Raw genomic sequence first — 20,148 nt, forward strand, 5'->3', positions numbered from 1 at the left:
CACTTGGACATTGAGCCATTGACTGTAACCGCAATCTTTGAATGCGGATATCCAGCCAATTCCTTATCCATCTCATATCCACTCTCATTCCTTAGTCCATCCGTCAAACCCATCTCTCTCCAGTTTAGCAACAAGCATGTTGTGGAAGACCATATCAAAGGCCTTAGAGAAGTCCAGGTAGACGATATCAGTATTTTGTCACCTAAGAGTTTAATCCAGTAAAGAGGAAGAGAGAAGAATCCCTTCTGCAAGCATGTGGGCTACAGTGAAAACGGGAAAGGGGAACACATCTGTTCACATATTCTGGAATCATAGCAGCTACCAAATTTTGGAAGGTTTAGGAAATAAAAAACAATAGCGTTTGTACTTTTCACTGTGTACTATGGAGAATGTAAGACTAGAAGGAAACAAGAAGCTTACAACATATGACAGATAATAAAGTTTCTGACGCTCTTTTAAGTTTCCAATTACATAGTAAACTAAGAACGTGGTCCTTTAGCTAGAAATCAACATTTTATACTAAAAAAAAGGAGATCCATTCCAGAAAATAATTTTTTTTCTTCTATTTTGACTTAATGATAAACAGGAAGGTTATTAAAGCACAGTAAACAGATATTATGCTAAAATTCCTTTTGTTCGTATTTTTGAACTCTTAATAGCTTGGCTAAAAAGTAGTCCACAGACTGCTTAAAATATAAAGAACAAAAATATTTTAATATTTTAATTCAAGAAGCTAAAACAAAGATTTACATGTTTTATGCAGAATGTTTTGGTTGGAATAATTCTGTTACATTAACTTTTTTGTACTTTTAGAGGACAAGGAGCAACAGTTTTAAATACAGGAATCACAATGTAATTGTTCAACTTCATCAAAATAAAACTGAATTTTTATCTACAAAAGGAGAATCTCGATATGTATCTCAAAAGTACTTCAGTTACTTATCAATGATAATCAGTTTATAATAATACTCGAAAAAAATACTTTTTACATAGGAGAACTTTAGAATACGTATGATTACATGGCTTCTATATGCCACGTGCAAAGTACTTTGAACTCCAAATAAATAAAAATCTTGGTTTAGAAATACCTGCTATGTCATCAACAATTTCTGTGTATGTTCTACGAGCTATGTCAAGGAATTCGTTGATGTTAGGCTTAACAGCATAGCATTTTTGGGTCCTCATACTCAGACATCCCTTTGTGTACCTTGTATCGTCATTAATTACAGTTGTAATCTTTTCAAGTATAATTCCGAATCTGCAATATTAGTTGTATTGCTAATTAGCTACATAATACTTTACAATTTTTATTTGCAATATTGTCCCAAAATTACAAATAAGAGTATTACAAATAACTGAAGCAAATTATCTACTTGTTAAAACCAAGCACTAAATTTCATGTCTATTTTTTGCCTCAGAATGAAACATGACTATACCCAAGTCTGACCAAAGATACCATTCAAATCTTTGGGAGATATACATTATTTCTCAAATATACAGGCAACAGTTGATTTTTGCATTATTATGGGGACTCTAGGAAACCACTACTTCTGTCTTTTCAGAATTATTTCTAATGGAGTGCCGTTCATCAGCAAGTGCAGTATCATAGCTAACTTTTTGTTCTCCTTTTTTCCCCGTATTTGCTTGTTAGTTGAAAATTAGAATTTTTGACAATTAAAACCAGCTTTTAGGCAAAAAAATTGAGCTGTACCTGTAGCTACAAATAAGCAAAGATGTAAAATCTTTAATTTTACAGACATTCTTAAGAAAGATGAGAGTTTCTAACACACTAGCTAAAGTATTATGATAAATACCTTGTATCTTCAAGAGAATTGTAATAAGCCTTTAGCAGAGGTGTGTTACAGCTTCTTAAAGCAGCCTGTTGAAGATTAAAATATGGACATCAACAGTTACTTCTTTCTGTAGCCCTTTTAAAGGACTGAAAGTTCTTAGATTCACTGAGGCTTATTAGCGGTTGCATAAGCAGCTTATGGAATCTGAGCAGGAGTTTCAGTTAAATGTTTGTTATAAAAGCAATTATTCAGGTAATGGTGGGAATCCAGTTCTTCAGAGTATTAGACTCAAATGCATATTTTCAACTGGCTTAAGAATTAACAGACTATCTTGGTAGTATTGCGTTCTGCAAAATATAAAGTAAATTTTTTTTTGTGGACTTGATGATCCTTATTGGTCCCTTCCAACTTGAGATGTTCTATTCTATATTCTATGGAATTTAACAAACTGCACTGTATAAAAATAAGGACAAAACAGTCTGTACTTTATAAAAAAAAAAATTATAGAGACAGCTTACTTTTAGAGGCTCCACAAGTTCTAGAGTATGCTTCAGGTAGATTAAATTAGTTATTTTTGATTCGGCAGTTTTAACCTGTTGAAAAAATTTTACAAATATTGGAGGTGTTTGTATGTCTGCCTGTTTAAAAAAGTACTTGGAACTAGCAGAACTCATACTGTTAATTGTAACAGGTTTACACTTTTAATGAAAATTGCTAAAATACTTTATAAGCTCATAAGCTTTGACAACTCGAAGTATAACTGCATAAAAAAAAGTTTACCTAAATTTTACATTGCCTACTGTGATAGTTTGCCCATCACTAGCTAGTATTTTCATATGTCTGCACTGATAATGATTGACTCTGAGAACACTCTGGTAACCCAAGCCGTGAAAACTTCTTTTAATCTTCTACGTATAAATAGCTCTATACAAGCTCTAGATAGCTCGTAGACTCTTTCAAAGCGAATACATTATGCATTATAATTAAGAAGCATAGCCCTTTTCATAAATGTTGTTAAACACAACATAACCCAATTTGGTTGACTTATCTTTGGTTAATATATTTATATCCTTAAACATCTGCTCATGTAATTTAAAAAAAAAAATAATCCAGTAAATGTTTAAAAATTCTGCTTACAATAATGACTGCTCTTCACAATGTTTTGTCCACAGACACATTCTACATTGTTTTGTATGCCCCATTAACATTTATGATAAAGAATTTTGCTGTTGGTATTAGGGCATAGCATATGTGCTGCATAGCATATACAGTACATATGCACTGTGTGAGAGGATTTTAAGAAACCAACAGATAAGCCCATTGTTTGATTCCAAGGAAAATCTAGTGTCAGTTTTCAACATGAACACAGGAGTATGACCCCATGTGAAATCTTTTCTCGTTCGTATTAATAACTTTTTACTCTTGTGGTAGAGGGCATCTCTTGCCTTATCTTACCTCCTATATAAAGCTGTTTTCTGCAAAAGATAGGACTAAACAATGCTAAATGTACGAACGGAGGAATCATTATCTGCAAATAAATATGGGGTCTAAGTCCCATGATGGAATCAGACATCAAAACGACAGATACAGTCATACGTGAAGAGTTGGTATTTTGTAATGGAATGTACCTTTGCTAAAATATTTCTTATAGGAACTTGAACTGAACTGGTGTTAAAAGTGGATCTTTGTACATGCTGCACTTTAGAGTCAAAGGGAGAAAATGAATGAATACAACTATAGTCGATAACTCTTCTATATAATGTTACCTCTTTATGATTCATTAATGACTAAAATGCAAGCCTATCCTTTACAGCATCTGAAATTAATTTGTCCACAGTCACTCTGATATGTAAAGCATGACGATTCAAAGAAACATTTGACTTTGTTTTTATGCTAGAGACTTAAGTCCTACAGATTTAAGTGCTATGTCAGTGGATCAGCCCTAGTTTAACTTTTGTTATTTCTTGGAAATTCATTTAAACCGAAAATACTGGTGCCTTCTGCCTGTGAGAGAAGGAATCAATCTGTCACATGCCTGGAACTTCAACAGGCACAGAATCTATTGAATTTGTTCTTCAGATGGGTGACCAAGTAATCCAGAGCAGGTGGTCCTCATTTCCACCAAAAGTTGGATGTTGATCCAACTTCTAAGGATCCTTCATGACTCATCCTTCATGAGACAAGAGGGTCTTTTAAGGAAATCTCTTTTTTTTTTTTTTTTTTTTTGTCCAGATATGTTTAATTTGCTTCTATATGCAGATTCCATAAGAGGAAGTACTTGATTTCACCGATGACATGATTTTTCAAGTAACGTATCTCAGCAAGATTGTCAGTGATGCTCACGTCGAACATACCACTCACATTTCTAGTGATTGAAAGTGTAGGCTTTTCAGGCGAGCACCTCCTCATCTCTTGACTGGTGGAACATTTTGCAATGAAAATTTTTATGGAGAGTGGGAATGGAACACACTGAACGGGTTAATCTAGCATTTGATAAAAGCAACTGAGTTAGTACTTGAATGAACATGTCTGTTGCATGAATAGTATGTTCTGCTATATTGGAGCCAGTCAAGATTGAAAGCACTGCGGTTAAAAGTTTGGTGTACATGGTTTTATGTACACATAAAGGCATCCAGTCTGACAGTTTTAGTCATACAGCTGATCTTTCATTCATGTTACCAATCTCTACAAGGAAAGCTGGGAGCAATAAACATTCAGCTTTTTGGATATGTCATTAAAGAGATTTATCTGCATTTATTACAGTCCTGCTGGAGTCTGTACCTGATTTCTCTAACTGGCATTAGAGAAGTCATTTATCTAAGCAGGTAAGTCAGCATGTGAGAAGACACGGAGAGGTGAAAGAACTGTAAATATCCATGATGCTGGCATACCAGCATGAAGACAGGCAAGCGCAAGTCTCAAAAGCATTGGCAGAAATACCCTGCTCAAGTACTGTACGCAAATGTAACTTATAATGGAATTGTTACAATATGCTTAGTAGAAAAATGTTAAGGTTCAGTTATCTCAAGCTCACTGTAGTTAACTGTCGTGTCCGGTCTCAATCTAAGATCCAGTAGTAAGCTACATGTATTTATCCTGTTTTGATATTTGTATTGCATGTGTTAATGTACAGATTGATATACGAGGCAAGGTCTGATGAAAAAAATAATCTTTCTTTGAAACATGTTAATAGTCGCTAGGAGGGAGAAAGCTTTTATACCCCCTTCAGCAATTTTTGTTTACAAACTAGTTAAGAACAGGAGCTGACCTCCAGTCTAACAAAGACACATTGGCACACTGAAGGAAGAGAAACCTCAGTTTAATTAATCACAACTATCTCCTGGTTAAAAACGTGATTTTCAAGGCAGAAGATTCTATCTGTCTTGAGCTCCTAAAAGACTTCAAAGGCGGAATTCGCTATAAATACTGAGGAGGAAAGAGGGGTTCTAAGGAACTTGAATCTGAAGGTATATTCAGTAATTCTCCCAAAATGATCTGTGATGGAAGCTTTCTCTATTGGTCAAGTTCCTGAATGCACTCTAATGGATGAAACATGAGGCATAAGGTACTCACACAGACTGAAACCATGGCTGCCACTGTCAAGCGGATAAGGGATAAAATACCAAAAAAAAGCCTTACCATAAGCAGATAAAGTATTGCTTGTCTTTCAACTAAACTATGTTGTTGTAAGCATTTATAGCTTTATTGTCTAGTTATGCTTTTATGAATAAATGCTTTTATCTGCATTTCATTTTGGTCCACCTTGTAAGATGTGTGATTTAAGGTAACAGATAAGAGCAGGGCACTCTTTAATCCATAAGACAGGACCCTGAGAAAACTTAAAAGTAATCAATTCTCCAATACATTACTTATTCCTTGCATTCAAGGGTTAACAGAGAAGCATGGGTCAAGTTGAGAATTGGATACAGAACGGACTTCTAGACATCATTCATAACCTAGATATCTCTCTCTGTGTGCTTGAGACATAAGGTTCTCTGCTTACGAGAACAGTCAGTGTAAGGGAAACTTCTGCCTCATTTGGTACTGCTTATGCTGTGCAAGTGAGTGTATTGTTTTCTGTCAGCTGGTTGCTGTTCAGAAGAAACACTTAACTCCCGCATGAAAAAGTTGCACTTAGCTCATACAATGTCTATGTCTTGGAAACTAACAGGTAAGTCCCATGTATCCATGGCTTTGTATGTTTTACATGATTGACTTAGTAATTGAACACAGATTTAAGTTCATCTGTATTGTAAACACAGCTGAGCAAAGTGAAAGTGCTTCTTAAGAACCTTTTTCAAAATAATTTTTCAGGCAATAAAGACTAATTTCTATTGATTTATATTACATGAAAACTAAGAAATTATTTACTTTCTAGTAAGGAAGATGCTTAATTCTCTTTAGGCTAGCAAAAATTGTATTAACCTCCAAAAATATGACAGTAAATTTCTGTTAGACACTTTTTCCTTTTATGCTGATGTGAAGATAATTCCTCTCTCTCACTCTAGTACTGTCGAATGTACACTTACGAAGAATAAAGGTGGGGAGTGATGAAAAAGTAAAGTTTTGGAAGTCAATTTGCATAAATTAAGATGAATGTGATATTGAAACGAACCCAAATCTTCCTAACATTCTCCTATGAGAATCTTCTAGTGCTGTAAGATAAGATACACTCTCAACCTACGATAACATTATTCCATGTCTTTTTAAGGTGCAGTCTTTTTCTTATCGTATTATGCATATTTATAGATATCACATTTATATATTGCATGTTATAGCCAGATAACTGATCATCTAAGGCGTATTTCGAAACATACCGTATCCTGCTTCGGAATTTGTACCAAAACTGAAAGTAGTTGTTCTGTATCCAGGAATTTTGAGATAACTGTAAAACAAAAGTAAACAGATCAGAAATTGAACTGAAATTGTAATAAAGCCTGTTTTTTTTAAATGCACACAATTACATAGTGATACTTATGCTAATCTTTTTCTTTCATTCTATCTTCACAAATTATTTACTAGGGAAAAAAACAGGTTAAAAATAACTGCTATCTAAATTATTTTGTCATAACTATACTTACTGTACCTAAGCATGTAGTGATTATTGTACAGGTGGACATATATCAATTCAGCAATATTCTTTTGTTAGACTGAATCATATTTCTCTTGTGATAAAGATTAAAATTACATGATCCAACTTTAGGTGGACTAACTCACACTCTGGTATTGTATATTTTTTTTTTTACATGTCTGGACCACTATGTTTCATGAAGCAATGGAAAAAAATATGCATACACAGCAAGTATTACATCAGCGATGTCTTTATTTGTTTTTAATGTATACATTATGTATACATTATGTATACTTGTATACTTCCAACATAGTGTGTATCTGGCCATAGAGGTAAAGAGACAAATTCTTCAAAAAAGCTATTGGCTCACTGACTTCTAACCACTTTATCAGAGAAATTCACTTTTCCTAGCAAAATACTTGAGAAAAATATCACTATCATAATAAAGATTACTTCAAAAAATTAAGTGTCCACTATATGTGTCACCTGACAAATCATTAAAAAAATACTTTTAAAACATATTGAATCACACTGCGTACTTTCATAGATTAGAAAAAATGTTTAAAAAGAAATACACTATGTATTAAATATAAACTACTACCTGCTTGAAGACCAAAAAAGAGCTCCTCATCCTGGAGTAATTCCTGAACACAGTCCAGTCTCGTGTTAATCGTTTCGGCATCAACTAGTGGCTCCAGGATATTGGATCTAAGTCTTCGACTTCCACCCGGAGTTTTAGTGTAATTTAGGACACCAAAAAGCGTGTGACCATTCCTTTGATAAAACAAAATACATGCAAAGAATACACTCACAAAAATAAAGATGGTAAATGTCAAGCGGCATTTTCAAGTAAGAGTATCCCAAATTTGAGGCCTGCTTTTGGGATGCTTAGCACCCCTATTTGCCATGTATATTATATGAACTACAGCAGTTTAGGAAGTCAGGTAATTTAATGTAATTTAATATAATATTAGCCCTCATGATATAATTTTCCAAAGTATAGAAATACATTTGTACTCAGTATTTTCCTCATTTTTTTGTAGTAGTATTCCATTCCTACTGCAGTGGTGCAGTTCACATTTTCCCTCTCTGAACTAATTAAAAACAAACAAACTAACCCTACAAAAGGAGACAAATTATAATCTGAGATCAAATACTAATCAGAACATTTTCATTAAAACACATTTCTGAAAATGATTTAAAATACTTACAAGTCCAAGACAGAAATAAGCTTTGATTTTACTTTTTTTAAAGAACTGATTTACAGTCCATACAGGAGCCAAATAACATGCTTATGATTCATAAATATTATTTTCATGTTCATGGCTTTTACACGTTACATTTCCCAGGGTCACACACTCAAGGGTTGATTGTATCTGTTTAAAATAAACAGCCTATAATATTTACATCTAGTACATACCTAAACAGTTTTAGAAACCTGAAACCTTCAATGCTATTGGCTTGAAAGAAGGCCAATGAAAACACTGGGGCCATAGAAACATATTGATTGAGATCAGAACCTGAACAGGAAGAAATCTGATACAAGTATACAAAGCAAACAGCATAAAGATAGATAGATAGATGGTACAGAACCTCCTGAAATACCATGGTATAAAAGAACAAAGCAATAGTCAAGAGAGTTAAAAAAGGGAGAAATTCAAAACCAGTTTTATTATTTATCCTAAGATGCAACTCATGAAAACACTTAAGGGGAACTCTACACTTGGGATAGTATCCACACTGCCTACCTTTAAGCAACTGAGGGCTCAGTTCCTTGTACAGCAAATGAAAAGAGAAAAGCCCCGCCAGAATTAATACTGGCACAAGAACTTGGCTTACGTATTTCTGGTGTGTGCCTGTACTATTAACTTCTACCTGTTAATATCCGATACAAAGATACCTAATCAGGCTTTAGGGTAAGATCTAGGTAATGGAAATAGCTGTGCGTGGCCTGGTTCCAACTTGCCACTGGGTCAGCAAAAACTCGGCAGCAATAATGCTAAAAAAAAAGAGAACCATAAAGCAGTTTACTGTTGCTCAGTTCCTCCTGTGACTTCCTTCCTCTCAAAACCATCTGTGGAATTAGGAGCAGCTTTCAGAGATATATTGCTCTGAGGGTACCAATCTTAAGAGTGGCTGGCTCCTGCAGTTACGTGTGAAGCAACGGAGCAAGCAAGAAGGAACTGGGGGCAGAGTGACATCATGACAGATGAACAGAAAGAAACTATAGTTACCTCCCACTTCTGAAGAACAGATCTAACTGTGTACTCTCCGATCCCCACAAAAATTTAAAAAAAAAAAGGAAAGAAAAAAAAAGAGTAGTGGCAGAAGGGTAAGGATGACTGATCAGTCAAAGATGTCCCTGCCCACAGCAGGGAGGTTGGAACTAGATGATCTTTAAAGGTCCCTTCCAATCCAAGCCATTCTATGATTCTATGACATCTCTCCAAGTGAAAAGCTCTTATGAGTAATACTTGGAGAGTGAAGAATCTCCAGGCTCCCCTTTTTATATCAGGGTGATGAGTGGACTTCTAAACAGAGGTGGATCTCAGAACTTGGCAGGCAGCAGAGCGCAAGTTCCAAGTCTTTCTCTTTCTAACCAGAAGCATAACAGTCTTGAGAAGGTAAGTCTTGCAGCTTCTTCTGCCTAAAAGCCAAGTAACTCCTGGTAAAGGAAGTACTCCAAGCATTGTTCTCATTGTGGAGAGCTACCATGCAATCAAGTACCACATTGCACATGACCATCATTATAGAAATTACTTTGTTTGCTACTATTCCTTAGAGCGAAAGGAAAACAAAAAAACCTTTCAAGCCTGGAGTGTTTATCTTGTGTAAAATGAATAAAACCTAGGCATTCAAATCCAACATAAGCAACTTCTTGTGGGAATGTTGCCTCTTTCATTTCACAATCTGTGCAATTCTGCATCAACATCATTTATAAGTTTGAATAAAATATAGACATCAATGTAAAGATGACTATGTATCATCTCTTCCCGCAGTTCACTTGTAGGATTTCCTACGCTAGAAATTTTATGCTAAATTGTAATGCATTTCTCTGTCCAAATATTTTTTTAAAAGCTCTGAAGGGTATATAAGTTCTGTCGTACAGAAATAAATACAATGGTCAGCTCTTTGACACAAACGTCAAGGAAACTTGGTGAAATACAACTTTATAAAAGGGTAATTTGTAAACTTAAATATTCTTACCGAGAATCTCTGTTATTAATTACTAGTTCAAGATTCTGTGCTGATGATGAATCTATCATAGCTGTTTTCTCACTCCCCTGGAAACACACTTTGAGCGATTTAGGAGCATAAACTGAATTTTGAATAAATTCAACATATTTTAGCAAAGCTGCAGCAGCTGCAAGACAGTAGTACCTTGGAAAGAAACAATCTTTAATGAACGTTGAATAGCACTATTTAAATACCACAAAACCAAGCAGTGCCACTACAGAAATCACATTCATACTTCTGCTTGACAACTACTGGGATTGATAGCACTGAAAAAGCAGTATGTTTTAAGTATGCGCTAACCCATGTATAGTGCACATATATGCATATAAATCAAATATTCATGAATGTTTGAGTCTCTGTACACTTGACATCCCACACTGTATAGCTGCTATTGTGAACATACATCTTTTAGTATGAAAACAAAGACCCAGGTCACCAAGTATCACTACTTAAAATTGCTGGTACAAGGAAAACATTTGCTGAGGCCAGAAGGAAAGGCAGTCATAGCTGTTAAATTGTATCTTTAAGGAAAGAATGAAAAGGAGAAAGTAGAAAGCTGTGAAAACTCAAAAAAAAAAAAATCTCTAACAGGCTTTCTATTTAAGTTTCTAGATATATCAGAAACACTGGAGGGCAAAATAAAAGAACAGCTCTGTTACGATTTTCTAACTTTTGCAACAAGCCACGGACTTGTGTACTAAGTACGTAAAAAGCTGTTAAAAACTTATCTGGACACAGTATGCTTTTTCCTTATTTAAACATACTTTGATTGAACCTCCATGAAAATGGTGCTGAATTCAGATGCACACAGTTGTTCTATGTATTCCAAACCCTTTGTTTCATTGAAGTATTTTCTCTGGACAGTTGTAAAAGTCACATTCTGTGAAGACGGGGGGAAAAGCAAATAGTTTAAAAAGTTACAGAGAATTTTTCATCAGACTTCTCCATTTTTCTAGTGAAATGTGTTTCCACGAAAATCTATCAACTGATTCAGCAATCTGCCTTTGCAGAATTATTCATTTTAGCTTATTAGCACAAGCAAGCCACACTATTGTCACTCATCTTTCCTTCTCTCTGGTAGTACATATAAAAAGGCTCATACTACTGCTTTGAGCAAATTAACATAGGCTTTTTCTTGAATATTGCTTTTCCTCTCAAGAACTAGCTACTCCAAATTTTTAATTTAACCTGGATTTGGTTAAAATTAATGACTTTTCAGGAAGAGTTATTTTCATGCTAGCATCGATGCTCACATTTGAACTGTAGTTTTCCCTTGCCAAGGTTTAAGCCCAAGGGATCAATGTCAAGCCTTCAATGGTAAATAGGGAATAAAGATATGCAGGTGAATGTAACTGAATGCATGCGATGCACGAGTGATTTATGCAAGAAAAAGAGAGAGAGGTCAGGAAGTAAAAGAGGACTCGTAAAGAAGCCATCAGCAGTGTAGACATAGAAACAATTCAAATAGTAATTAATACAACTTTTTAAAAGTTCTGAGGCTTTAATACTCATAAATTACATATACTAGTTCATCTCACCCCCTTTTACCCTGACAGTGCTCTTTTTCCTATTCCATGATACATTAGCCCCAAATATTTATCACGTTGAGAGAACAAAGGAGCAAAGGAAAATGCTTGATTTTTTCATCTCTGAATCTTTCCTAGTTCAGTATTGCTCAAATTACTTCAATGCCACAAATTCAAAACTTTTGGCTTTAATCAGTAATATACTTATCTCTGTAATTGTCAGGATTAGAACTAGCAGTGTTGGAGCTGCATTTAGATTATTCTTTACCATGGTAAAATTAGGCCCCAAAATCATAGAAAACACAAAATCTGACTGCGTTTAAGGTTTTAGAAGTTGTGAAAAACTCTTAAATCAACAATCACATAAAAGTGATCAACAAGAACTCCAAAATACGGAATGAAATTTAAGAGCTTACCTTGAAATGTTCTGTTATCAGACTGAACAATTTTGTCGTGTTCCCTGCATCACAAGCAGTGTTTGACATTATTATTTCTAGTGGTGTTAAAATCTTGAGTTTAGTAATAACCTGAACAAAAAAATTCAAAATAATTCAATAAAAATCCATATATAATGTAAAATATTTTGACACAATAATGAACCAGCAATACAGAATTACAGAATCCTTGTATTTTAAAATCACAGTTCCAGTCTTGTAAATAAAGACCAAATTTTCTGCTAACTTCTACACTAATGAGTCAAATTTAACTGTATCTATAGATACAGATATATAAATATACATGAAACTAAATTTAAAAAAAAAGAGGTATCTATGCCCTGTCATTTGAACACAGAAACATGCTTGTCATTGAAGCAAGGGGTAAATATCCAAAACTACATTCCAGGGCTATGATGGGAGAAGGACTTATTTTCAACAGATGGCAGCTTTCTGGGCTTGCAGCTGAAAAGTTAATGGTGCTCTGGAAGATGAAGAAATGCAACAGGTCTGAATATTAATAATCTTTTGATTGAGACTTGGTTTAGACTTTGTTCTAACCTCCCGTTCTGACATTTATCTCAGCCTTATCTTTTTCAATATGGATCAAAATGTGCATATTTAAACCAGCTTTGCTTTGATTATGTTATACACACCTGCTGTAGGGATTTAAAGTACACTATATGCTTTTCTATTTGTTTATTGTATAAGAAAGGACAAACGTCATTATGCATTTATATTCCTTTATATCATCATCCACAAATTCTCAAGGGAGAAACATGAAAAAACAGACTATATTTTAAGTACATGCGTAACTGTAACAAAACCATTTAAAAAGATGTTTTATTAATACTGGTGTTGCATAAACCAGAGATTACTCTCCAAATTAACGTAGAGCATGCAGTGCTTGTAGGCAGAACACTTGGCTGTAAATTGAGTGAATTTCATTTCAAACTAACTGAGAAGGAATATTTATGCAACCATAGAAAGCCAGCCCTACAGCTACCCAACCCCCCCCGCTGCTCACACACACATATTTATGCAGTTCTGCTCTCAAGAGTTGTTTTGACTGATGAAAAATATTTGCAAGTTCTACTACCATGTGTCGCCCAATGCTCTTCAAACCAAGGCATCTCACTCCCACATAGTTTAAACACGCTATTTTTTGCAGAAAGGCTGTTTTTCTTTTGCAAAACATTCTTTCCTCTTTATCTAAAATCTGAGGAACAGTAAAGAAAATAGCAGTCCTTTCAACATTGCACATTTTCTAGAACTTGTTACTTTCACTTTTGAGAAATTTCTTCTACAAACTAAAACTTTAATTTCCCATTAGTCATAAGCTTTTTTTAAGAAAGAAAGTTACAATAATTAGCCTCTAAGGGATATAGCAATTAAGTATGCAACAATACCTTGGCATAAGTTGTATTGTCTGCAAACTGTGATAATATCACCTCAGGATTTTTTAAGTCAATACTGGCCATTCCTACTTCACCTCTGGCAAGGCCTCTTCCTTCTACTACAGCTACAATAACCGATGCAACAGTATGAGCAGAGACTGCAGATGAGGATGTAACTGTAAAACAGATGCATATATTCAGTTACAAGCCACTACTTTACATTCACAGAATCATACTTTGACATTCCAAGTGAAATACGTGTTTACATTCCCATATCCATGGAAAGCCCTTTCAATTTACCAAACTTAGTTAAAAACTAAAAATCCTGGTTGTTGAACTCCTTAGTTGCCATACCATACAGATAAGGCACACTTTGCGAAGTATGAACATTACACTCTTACATTAAAAGAGTGACTGAATCCATTCATTTAAGATTGTCAGAACTAATCACATTTCTGTAGCAAATGAAAATACAGTTTCTGAGTCACTGTCTCTGTACTAAACAAAAAAGATGCTTAGGGCATGCCAAAAGGCATGGCTATTATTAAACATTTGCCATTTTAAATTAAACATGATGCATAGCTATTACTGCTAGTTAAAATCAGGTGTATTAATTGCAGAGAGATACTGTAAGTTAATATTCCACTAAAAGCGCAACTCTGATCAAGATGGCTTAGATCTCATCAAGTTAGGGGAAACAAATGTCTTTTATATAGCTCTATATATACATTTCATCTGATTTTATGCTAAACTCATTAAACTAGTCTAAAATATCTCTCTCTCTCTCTCTACAGTACACTTGAGACCCAATAATTTGATTTTCATTTTAGTGATTTTTTTAAAAGACATTTTTAGTATCTTAAAATTGGTTTGGCTTAAATTTTCCTAAATATCATCACAAACTCAACTAATCTCATCTCTTCCTTCAAATATCCAGCTACATCTCCAAGACACCCCTTACAAAGATTAAGTATGAAAATTAAGATTACAGCTCCTTAACACCTAATGTCTTCCTTTCTGAAGACCCTAAACTTCATTTTCTTATCTAGTCTCTTTTTTTCCCCATGTAGATAAAACCACCAACCCAGCTGCTCTACCAATTTGCCCAACATAACACAGCAAATCTACTTTGGGATTGTACTATAGACCTACAATAAACCTCATGTTTATTCCTAAACTGAACTCTACAGACTATGATTCCTAATCTCATGTAATTCAGATCCAAATAGCTAATTTCAAAAATGGGGCTATTTTGTGTTCAACTATGGTTTATTGCAGCGTAGTTGACAGGAGACAAATTTCGATGCATTCCTTCATCTCACTCCCCCCCAACACCACTTCATACAGTACTGAACTTTAAATAGCACCAAGTTAAAAACCAACTGTCTTCTAGCACTACTGTTTCAGTGCCTAAAACCTAAGCTGTGAGCCAACAGGATGGTCTCAGAGATGAGGTATCATCTGCAACCAGAACTGAGGGGATAAGAAGTTGGGCAAAATGAGCTGACCCTCCCACTTTCCCCAACTTATAATGGCTGAATTGGACAGATTCTTCGCTTAATCCTTCTTGAATTCACTTAAAGGTTCAGAAGAGATACCATTATGAAATAACAATTAAGTCTAAAGTATTCAAAGTAAGAAAAATACTTGCATATAAAAGGCATGCCCCATTTACACTTTCAAAAACATCTACATAGTATTGGATTTTGATAGCATAGACATATTTACTGATCTGAAACACCAATAAACTCTACCTGCTTCATAGTGATTACTTACGTTCTTTTCCACCATTACCTTCCCTTGTTCTTCACAGAATTTGCTCTCAAAAAGCAAAGGAATAAGAGTGGTCTCAAAACAGAACGATCCTGCTGAGAAGGCATAATACACCAAACCTGCCATTTTCTTCTGAGTAAACTCAAATTGTACCCCAAGAATCAAAACTAATCCTACCAGGAATCTGGAAGGGCAAGATCAGAATCAGAGTTTATCTAAGAACTTAAGTCTAAAAGGCTGTTTGAACTGCAGCTGGCTACCACCTAAGTGAAATCTTTGATGCTGCACGCAAGCAAGTCTGAACCTTCATTTATTCTACCTATGTTCTGTAGGCCACAAGATGTCAGCAACAGCATTCACATAAAGTTTCATCTGAAGCCTCCTGAAAATGTAATTGTTACTCTGAATCTTCTACTCAGAACAACCCCTGGCCCATCAGCAGCAGCTGATCACAGTATTAACTCTTCTTTTAAAAGCAACTAAAAGGTGAAGATAATAGTAAGTATTTTAGATCAGGTATGGTAATTACACAAATTTCATTGGGAAGATGGTTAGTTTTTCAGTCTGTCACACTAAAAAATACACAGTGACCAACCAATATTCTTCAGAATGTGATATTCTGCATACGCTGTCTCAGATGAAAGATTGATCAAGGAATGTCACATACAATACAGCAAGCATAAAAAAATATATAGATGCACACACACAAACATAGAATCATAGAATTGTTTAGGTTGGAAAAGAGCTTTAAGATCATCGAGTCCAACTGTTAACCTGACACTGCCAAGTCCACCACTAAACCATGTCCCGTACGCACCACATCCACACGTATTTTAAATACCTCGAGGATGGTGACACAACTACTTCCCTGGCCAGCCTGTTCCAATGCTTGATAACCCTTTGGGTGAAGAAATGTTTCCTAATCTCCAAGCTAAACCTCCCCTGGCGCAACTTGAGGCCTCTTCCTCTTGCCCTATCCCTTGGTTACTTGGAAGAGGAGACCGACCCCCACCACGCTACAACCTCCTTTCAGGTAGTTGCAGAGAATGATAAGGTCTCCCCTCAGCCTCCTTTTCTGCAGGCTAAACAACACACACGTAAAATCAAAGGAAACTGAAGATGTGGGGTTTTTTCATTGTTAAGTTGCATAAAGTCTAGAGAAATCTGCTCTGTGGGTTTCAACATCATAGTTACTCTGATTCCCCAACTCCTGGAGTAGTCACAAAGAAAACTGTGCATCACAACAGCTGTAGGAAATCACAAACGTCCTATTACTTACATCTTGCAACAGTAATTCAATTCAGTAGCAAGTGGAGAGCCAATTTATATTCTTACCAGGAATAGATTTTTTTTTTTTAAAATCAATTTTTAAATAATTTAATTGCTTCAGAGAATTACCATTAAATAACTTTAAGAACACTAAAGACTGAACTGATTAGTCAGACCATGAAAGAACTATCTTTGAATCCCACTACTTCCGCGCTACCAGAGCACACAGATACACATAACATGGCAGAAGGCATCATTACCCTGTAACACACCTTTGTTCACAAGAAGCACTGCAAAACGTACACCCAACGACCTACTGCGTAAGCGTTCTTCTGCAGAACTAGTGTTCTAGACCTTTGAAGATGCCAACATAAAACGCATAAAACTTGCATCAAGAAACTTGAGAATGACATCATGATATGTGATGTACAATGCATTACAAACCTAAAAAGAAACCCCGATTAGAAATGTGCATAAATTTGGGCTCTTCAGTTCAGTTACCACACAAACCAACATGTCCACAAAAATAGTTCAATTTTAGACAATTTGAAAAAAGTCTGAATTGTAACTATATTGATAATTTATACATGAATGCAAAGTAAGTGAGAAGAGGCTGTATATCAAAACATCTACTCAGTAACTACAATAGTACTTTCCCCTATGGGTGCATCTTTCATTGGCAGGCATCCTCTGTGGTACAAAACACATTATGTTTTGAATATATTTCAATATCTTACTGTATCACATTAAAGTATGTTTAATAAGATAATGTTTCCTTTAAGAGCTGTTAATCTTACCTGAATATCCCATAAGAGGGGTATGGCTTCTGCAAACAGATCTACTAGAAGAGAGGGGTGTTCTTCCTATGCATGTGCTATTCAGGCCTCGTACAGAAGAACTCGTGAGATTCAATGTACTAGCATTTTCTACACAAGAACTTTTGTCCCCAAAATATGATTCTGGGGGGGGAAAAATTAACTTTTGAAAACAGACACATTAAATTGTATATCATTTAACTGAAAAAAAAAAAAAGATTTGAATCAGTTTTTATTCAGAAAGCAATATAGAAATACACAGCTTAGAAAACTTTATTTTCCTTACTAGAAATAGATAGTGCCAAGCAATAAACTTTAATGTCATTCTATAAAAAAGCTCTCCAAAGTAGTACAAGTATAAAATGAAATAAAAATCAGTTTTGAAAAGAAGCTTGTATCAATATGGTTATTTTCCTCAATGACATTACTTGTAGCACCAATAAAAATCTTTGTTTACATTGTTGGACTGAAATAATACAATAGAAGTCGCTTTACAATGCATAATTTCATATTCTAGTGAATTCTAGATTTATGAAAGAATGCTATAAATCAGCTCTATCTTGCATTTGCCCATCAGTTGTAAAAATCAGTATCTGAAATTGCACGTGTTTATGAATTTTTTTTTAAAGCTAAGCATTTCTTTTTAAAAAAGGGACAATAAAAGAAAACAAAGAACCATGCTCAAAAATTCCTCCGCTTGAGAATGATCTCCTTTTGAATTTATGGGGTTCAACTCTCAGAAATCATACAATAATCTGCAACATGTTTGTTATCTGTAGTTTCTTTTACACATGTATCTTAAGATTTATCTACATTTTTAAGTCCTGCAAATTCTCTTTTTCTTAGATCATTCTTTAGTTTCAATAAATTATTTAAAGTATTTTAATTATTTTCAGTTCTCTCAACATGACTAAAAACATCACCACATACTTAATCTAATTTGGGTAATTGTTTTTTAAGATAAAAAAGGAATTAAAATATAAACAGAGTTTTTCCACTTAAAACTTACAAAATTCCAGGTATTAAGACATGCAAACCCAAATGTTTCTGTTCCTTCTATTACATGAAAAATTGATCTACAAGACAAAATACTTCAGTATTGTTCTCAGATGACCCATTAACTGCATGACATTTTCTCATGGTTGGTACAAAAATATTTACAGTACTGTTTTTTTTTTTTCTTTGGGGGGGTGTGTTTGTTTGTTTTTTTAAATCTTACGAGATGTGACAGCTAAAAAAACCATTATTAGTTCAGACCGTAATTTTTTTTTAAAAGAGTGGACAAATCAGCATTGTAATGCGTGTAGATGATTTTTAAAAACAGCAATTAGATTTTGCCATAAGTTCACTCAGAAGTTTGGCAGAAGAGACTTTGTTATTATCTTAGAATGTACTGAATCTGGCATAACGTGGAAAAATGTAATTTTAAAGACCAGATGAATCAAACCATCTACAGATATTTTTTAAAAACCACATTTAACAAATAAATTATGCCCTATTCAAATTAGCATTCTAAGTTTTGTTTGTTGTTTGGGTTTTTTTAGGATTCATGACTGCTGACCTACGTTACCCAAAACCATGTGACCTTCTTCCCAATTTATGTGTAATAGAGATGTATGTACTTCAGACGGCATTTCAGCAAGTGTTAAAAGAATTTCCAATTCTTTTTATAGTTTTTCCACTGAAAAAAATACAAATGAAACCATTTGCTTCCGCCTGCCAAGATACAGACTTTGATAGCAGGATCAAGTCTTACTAACTGGTTGATGCACACATGCCCAGTATGCAGGAGCTGTTGAGGGGTCTTGTCCTCAGGGGGGGACCGGGAGACTGGTGGTAACAGCAGCTTTATGTAAATGACGGCAAATAGTAGTGTTGCGCTGTAGGACCACAACATTCTCACAAAACATCAAGGATAACAGCACTTAAAACTATTTCAAAGGCGAAGCCAAAAAAACCAAACCAAACCAAACCAACAAACCAACCAACCCACCAAAACGAACCAAACAAACAAAAAAATCAAACATAAAACCAAAACCCATAACCAACTGAATGTGGTTCAGGTCTCTAGTAAAACAAATATTGTGTTGCAATTCAAACCAGTCTACTGACCCCAGCAGGGAACTCTGACACCGCTACCTAAAAAGCTTACGTAAAGAAAATAATAAAGATTTATTTAAAGTGTGAGGAACGACTACCATTGTTCTGACGGGCTGAACGAAAAAAAGAGGTCGCTAAGACGAAGAGATGCTGCTGCCCCCTTTCAGCATAAGTACTGCTTGTAACAACTCTTTCGAAACCTGACCCAAGCAAAGAGGGCAGGAGGATAAAAGAAAGGGATAAAGACCCGGACAGAGACGGCAACGCCGCACCCCACCTCCTCTTCCGGGAACCGGCGGCTTGTTCTGACGGGCTGAACGAAAAAAAGAGGTCGCTAAGACGAAGAGATGCTGCTGCCCCCTTTCAGCATAAGTACTGCTTGTAACAACTCTTTCGAAACCTGACCCAAGCAAAGAGGGCAGGAGGATAAAAGAAAGGGATAAAGACCCGGACAGAGACGGCAACGCCGCACCCCACCTCCTCTTCCGGGAACCGGCGGCTTCACCAGTGCTGTCCGCCGTGCTGCGCGGCGTCTGCAGCAGCCCGAGAGTATAGCGGGGCGTCTGCTCTGTTCGCCCGCCCAACCCCGACGTGGAAGAGCCGCGGCCCGTATAGGACTCCGAGGCGGCTGAGGCGGCCGCCCACCCACACGCGTTCGCCTTAGTGCTTTCTTTCAACATCGCCACCTCGCCCAGCACAGGCAGCGTGGGAGGCTCACAGACACCAGCCAACC

At 35.5% G+C, this 20,148-nt stretch overlaps 1 protein-coding gene across 1 annotated transcript; it reads right to left on the reverse strand.

The window, feature by feature from the left end:
- Positions 1-1,088: 1,088 nt before the first annotated feature.
- Positions 1,089-20,095, reverse strand: LOC104070149 (mutS protein homolog 4-like; the record flags this gene model as incomplete). Its single annotated transcript, XM_009574906.1, has 11 exons — positions 19,693-20,095; positions 17,298-17,459; positions 13,471-13,634; positions 12,044-12,154; positions 10,866-10,981; positions 10,072-10,245; positions 7,466-7,638; positions 6,611-6,678; positions 2,312-2,386; positions 1,815-1,879; positions 1,089-1,258 (listed from the first exon to the last, which is right to left on the reverse strand). Coding segments are annotated over exons 1-11 (1,681 nt in total), but the record flags the coding sequence as incomplete, so codon positions are not given.
- Positions 20,096-20,148: the final 53 nt, after the last annotated feature.

Source organism: Fulmarus glacialis, unplaced genomic scaffold, assembly GCF_000690835.1.
Source record: "Fulmarus glacialis isolate BGI_N327 unplaced genomic scaffold, ASM69083v1 scaffold35193, whole genome shotgun sequence".
NCBI classification, from domain to species: Eukaryota; Metazoa; Chordata; class Aves; order Procellariiformes; family Procellariidae; genus Fulmarus; species Fulmarus glacialis.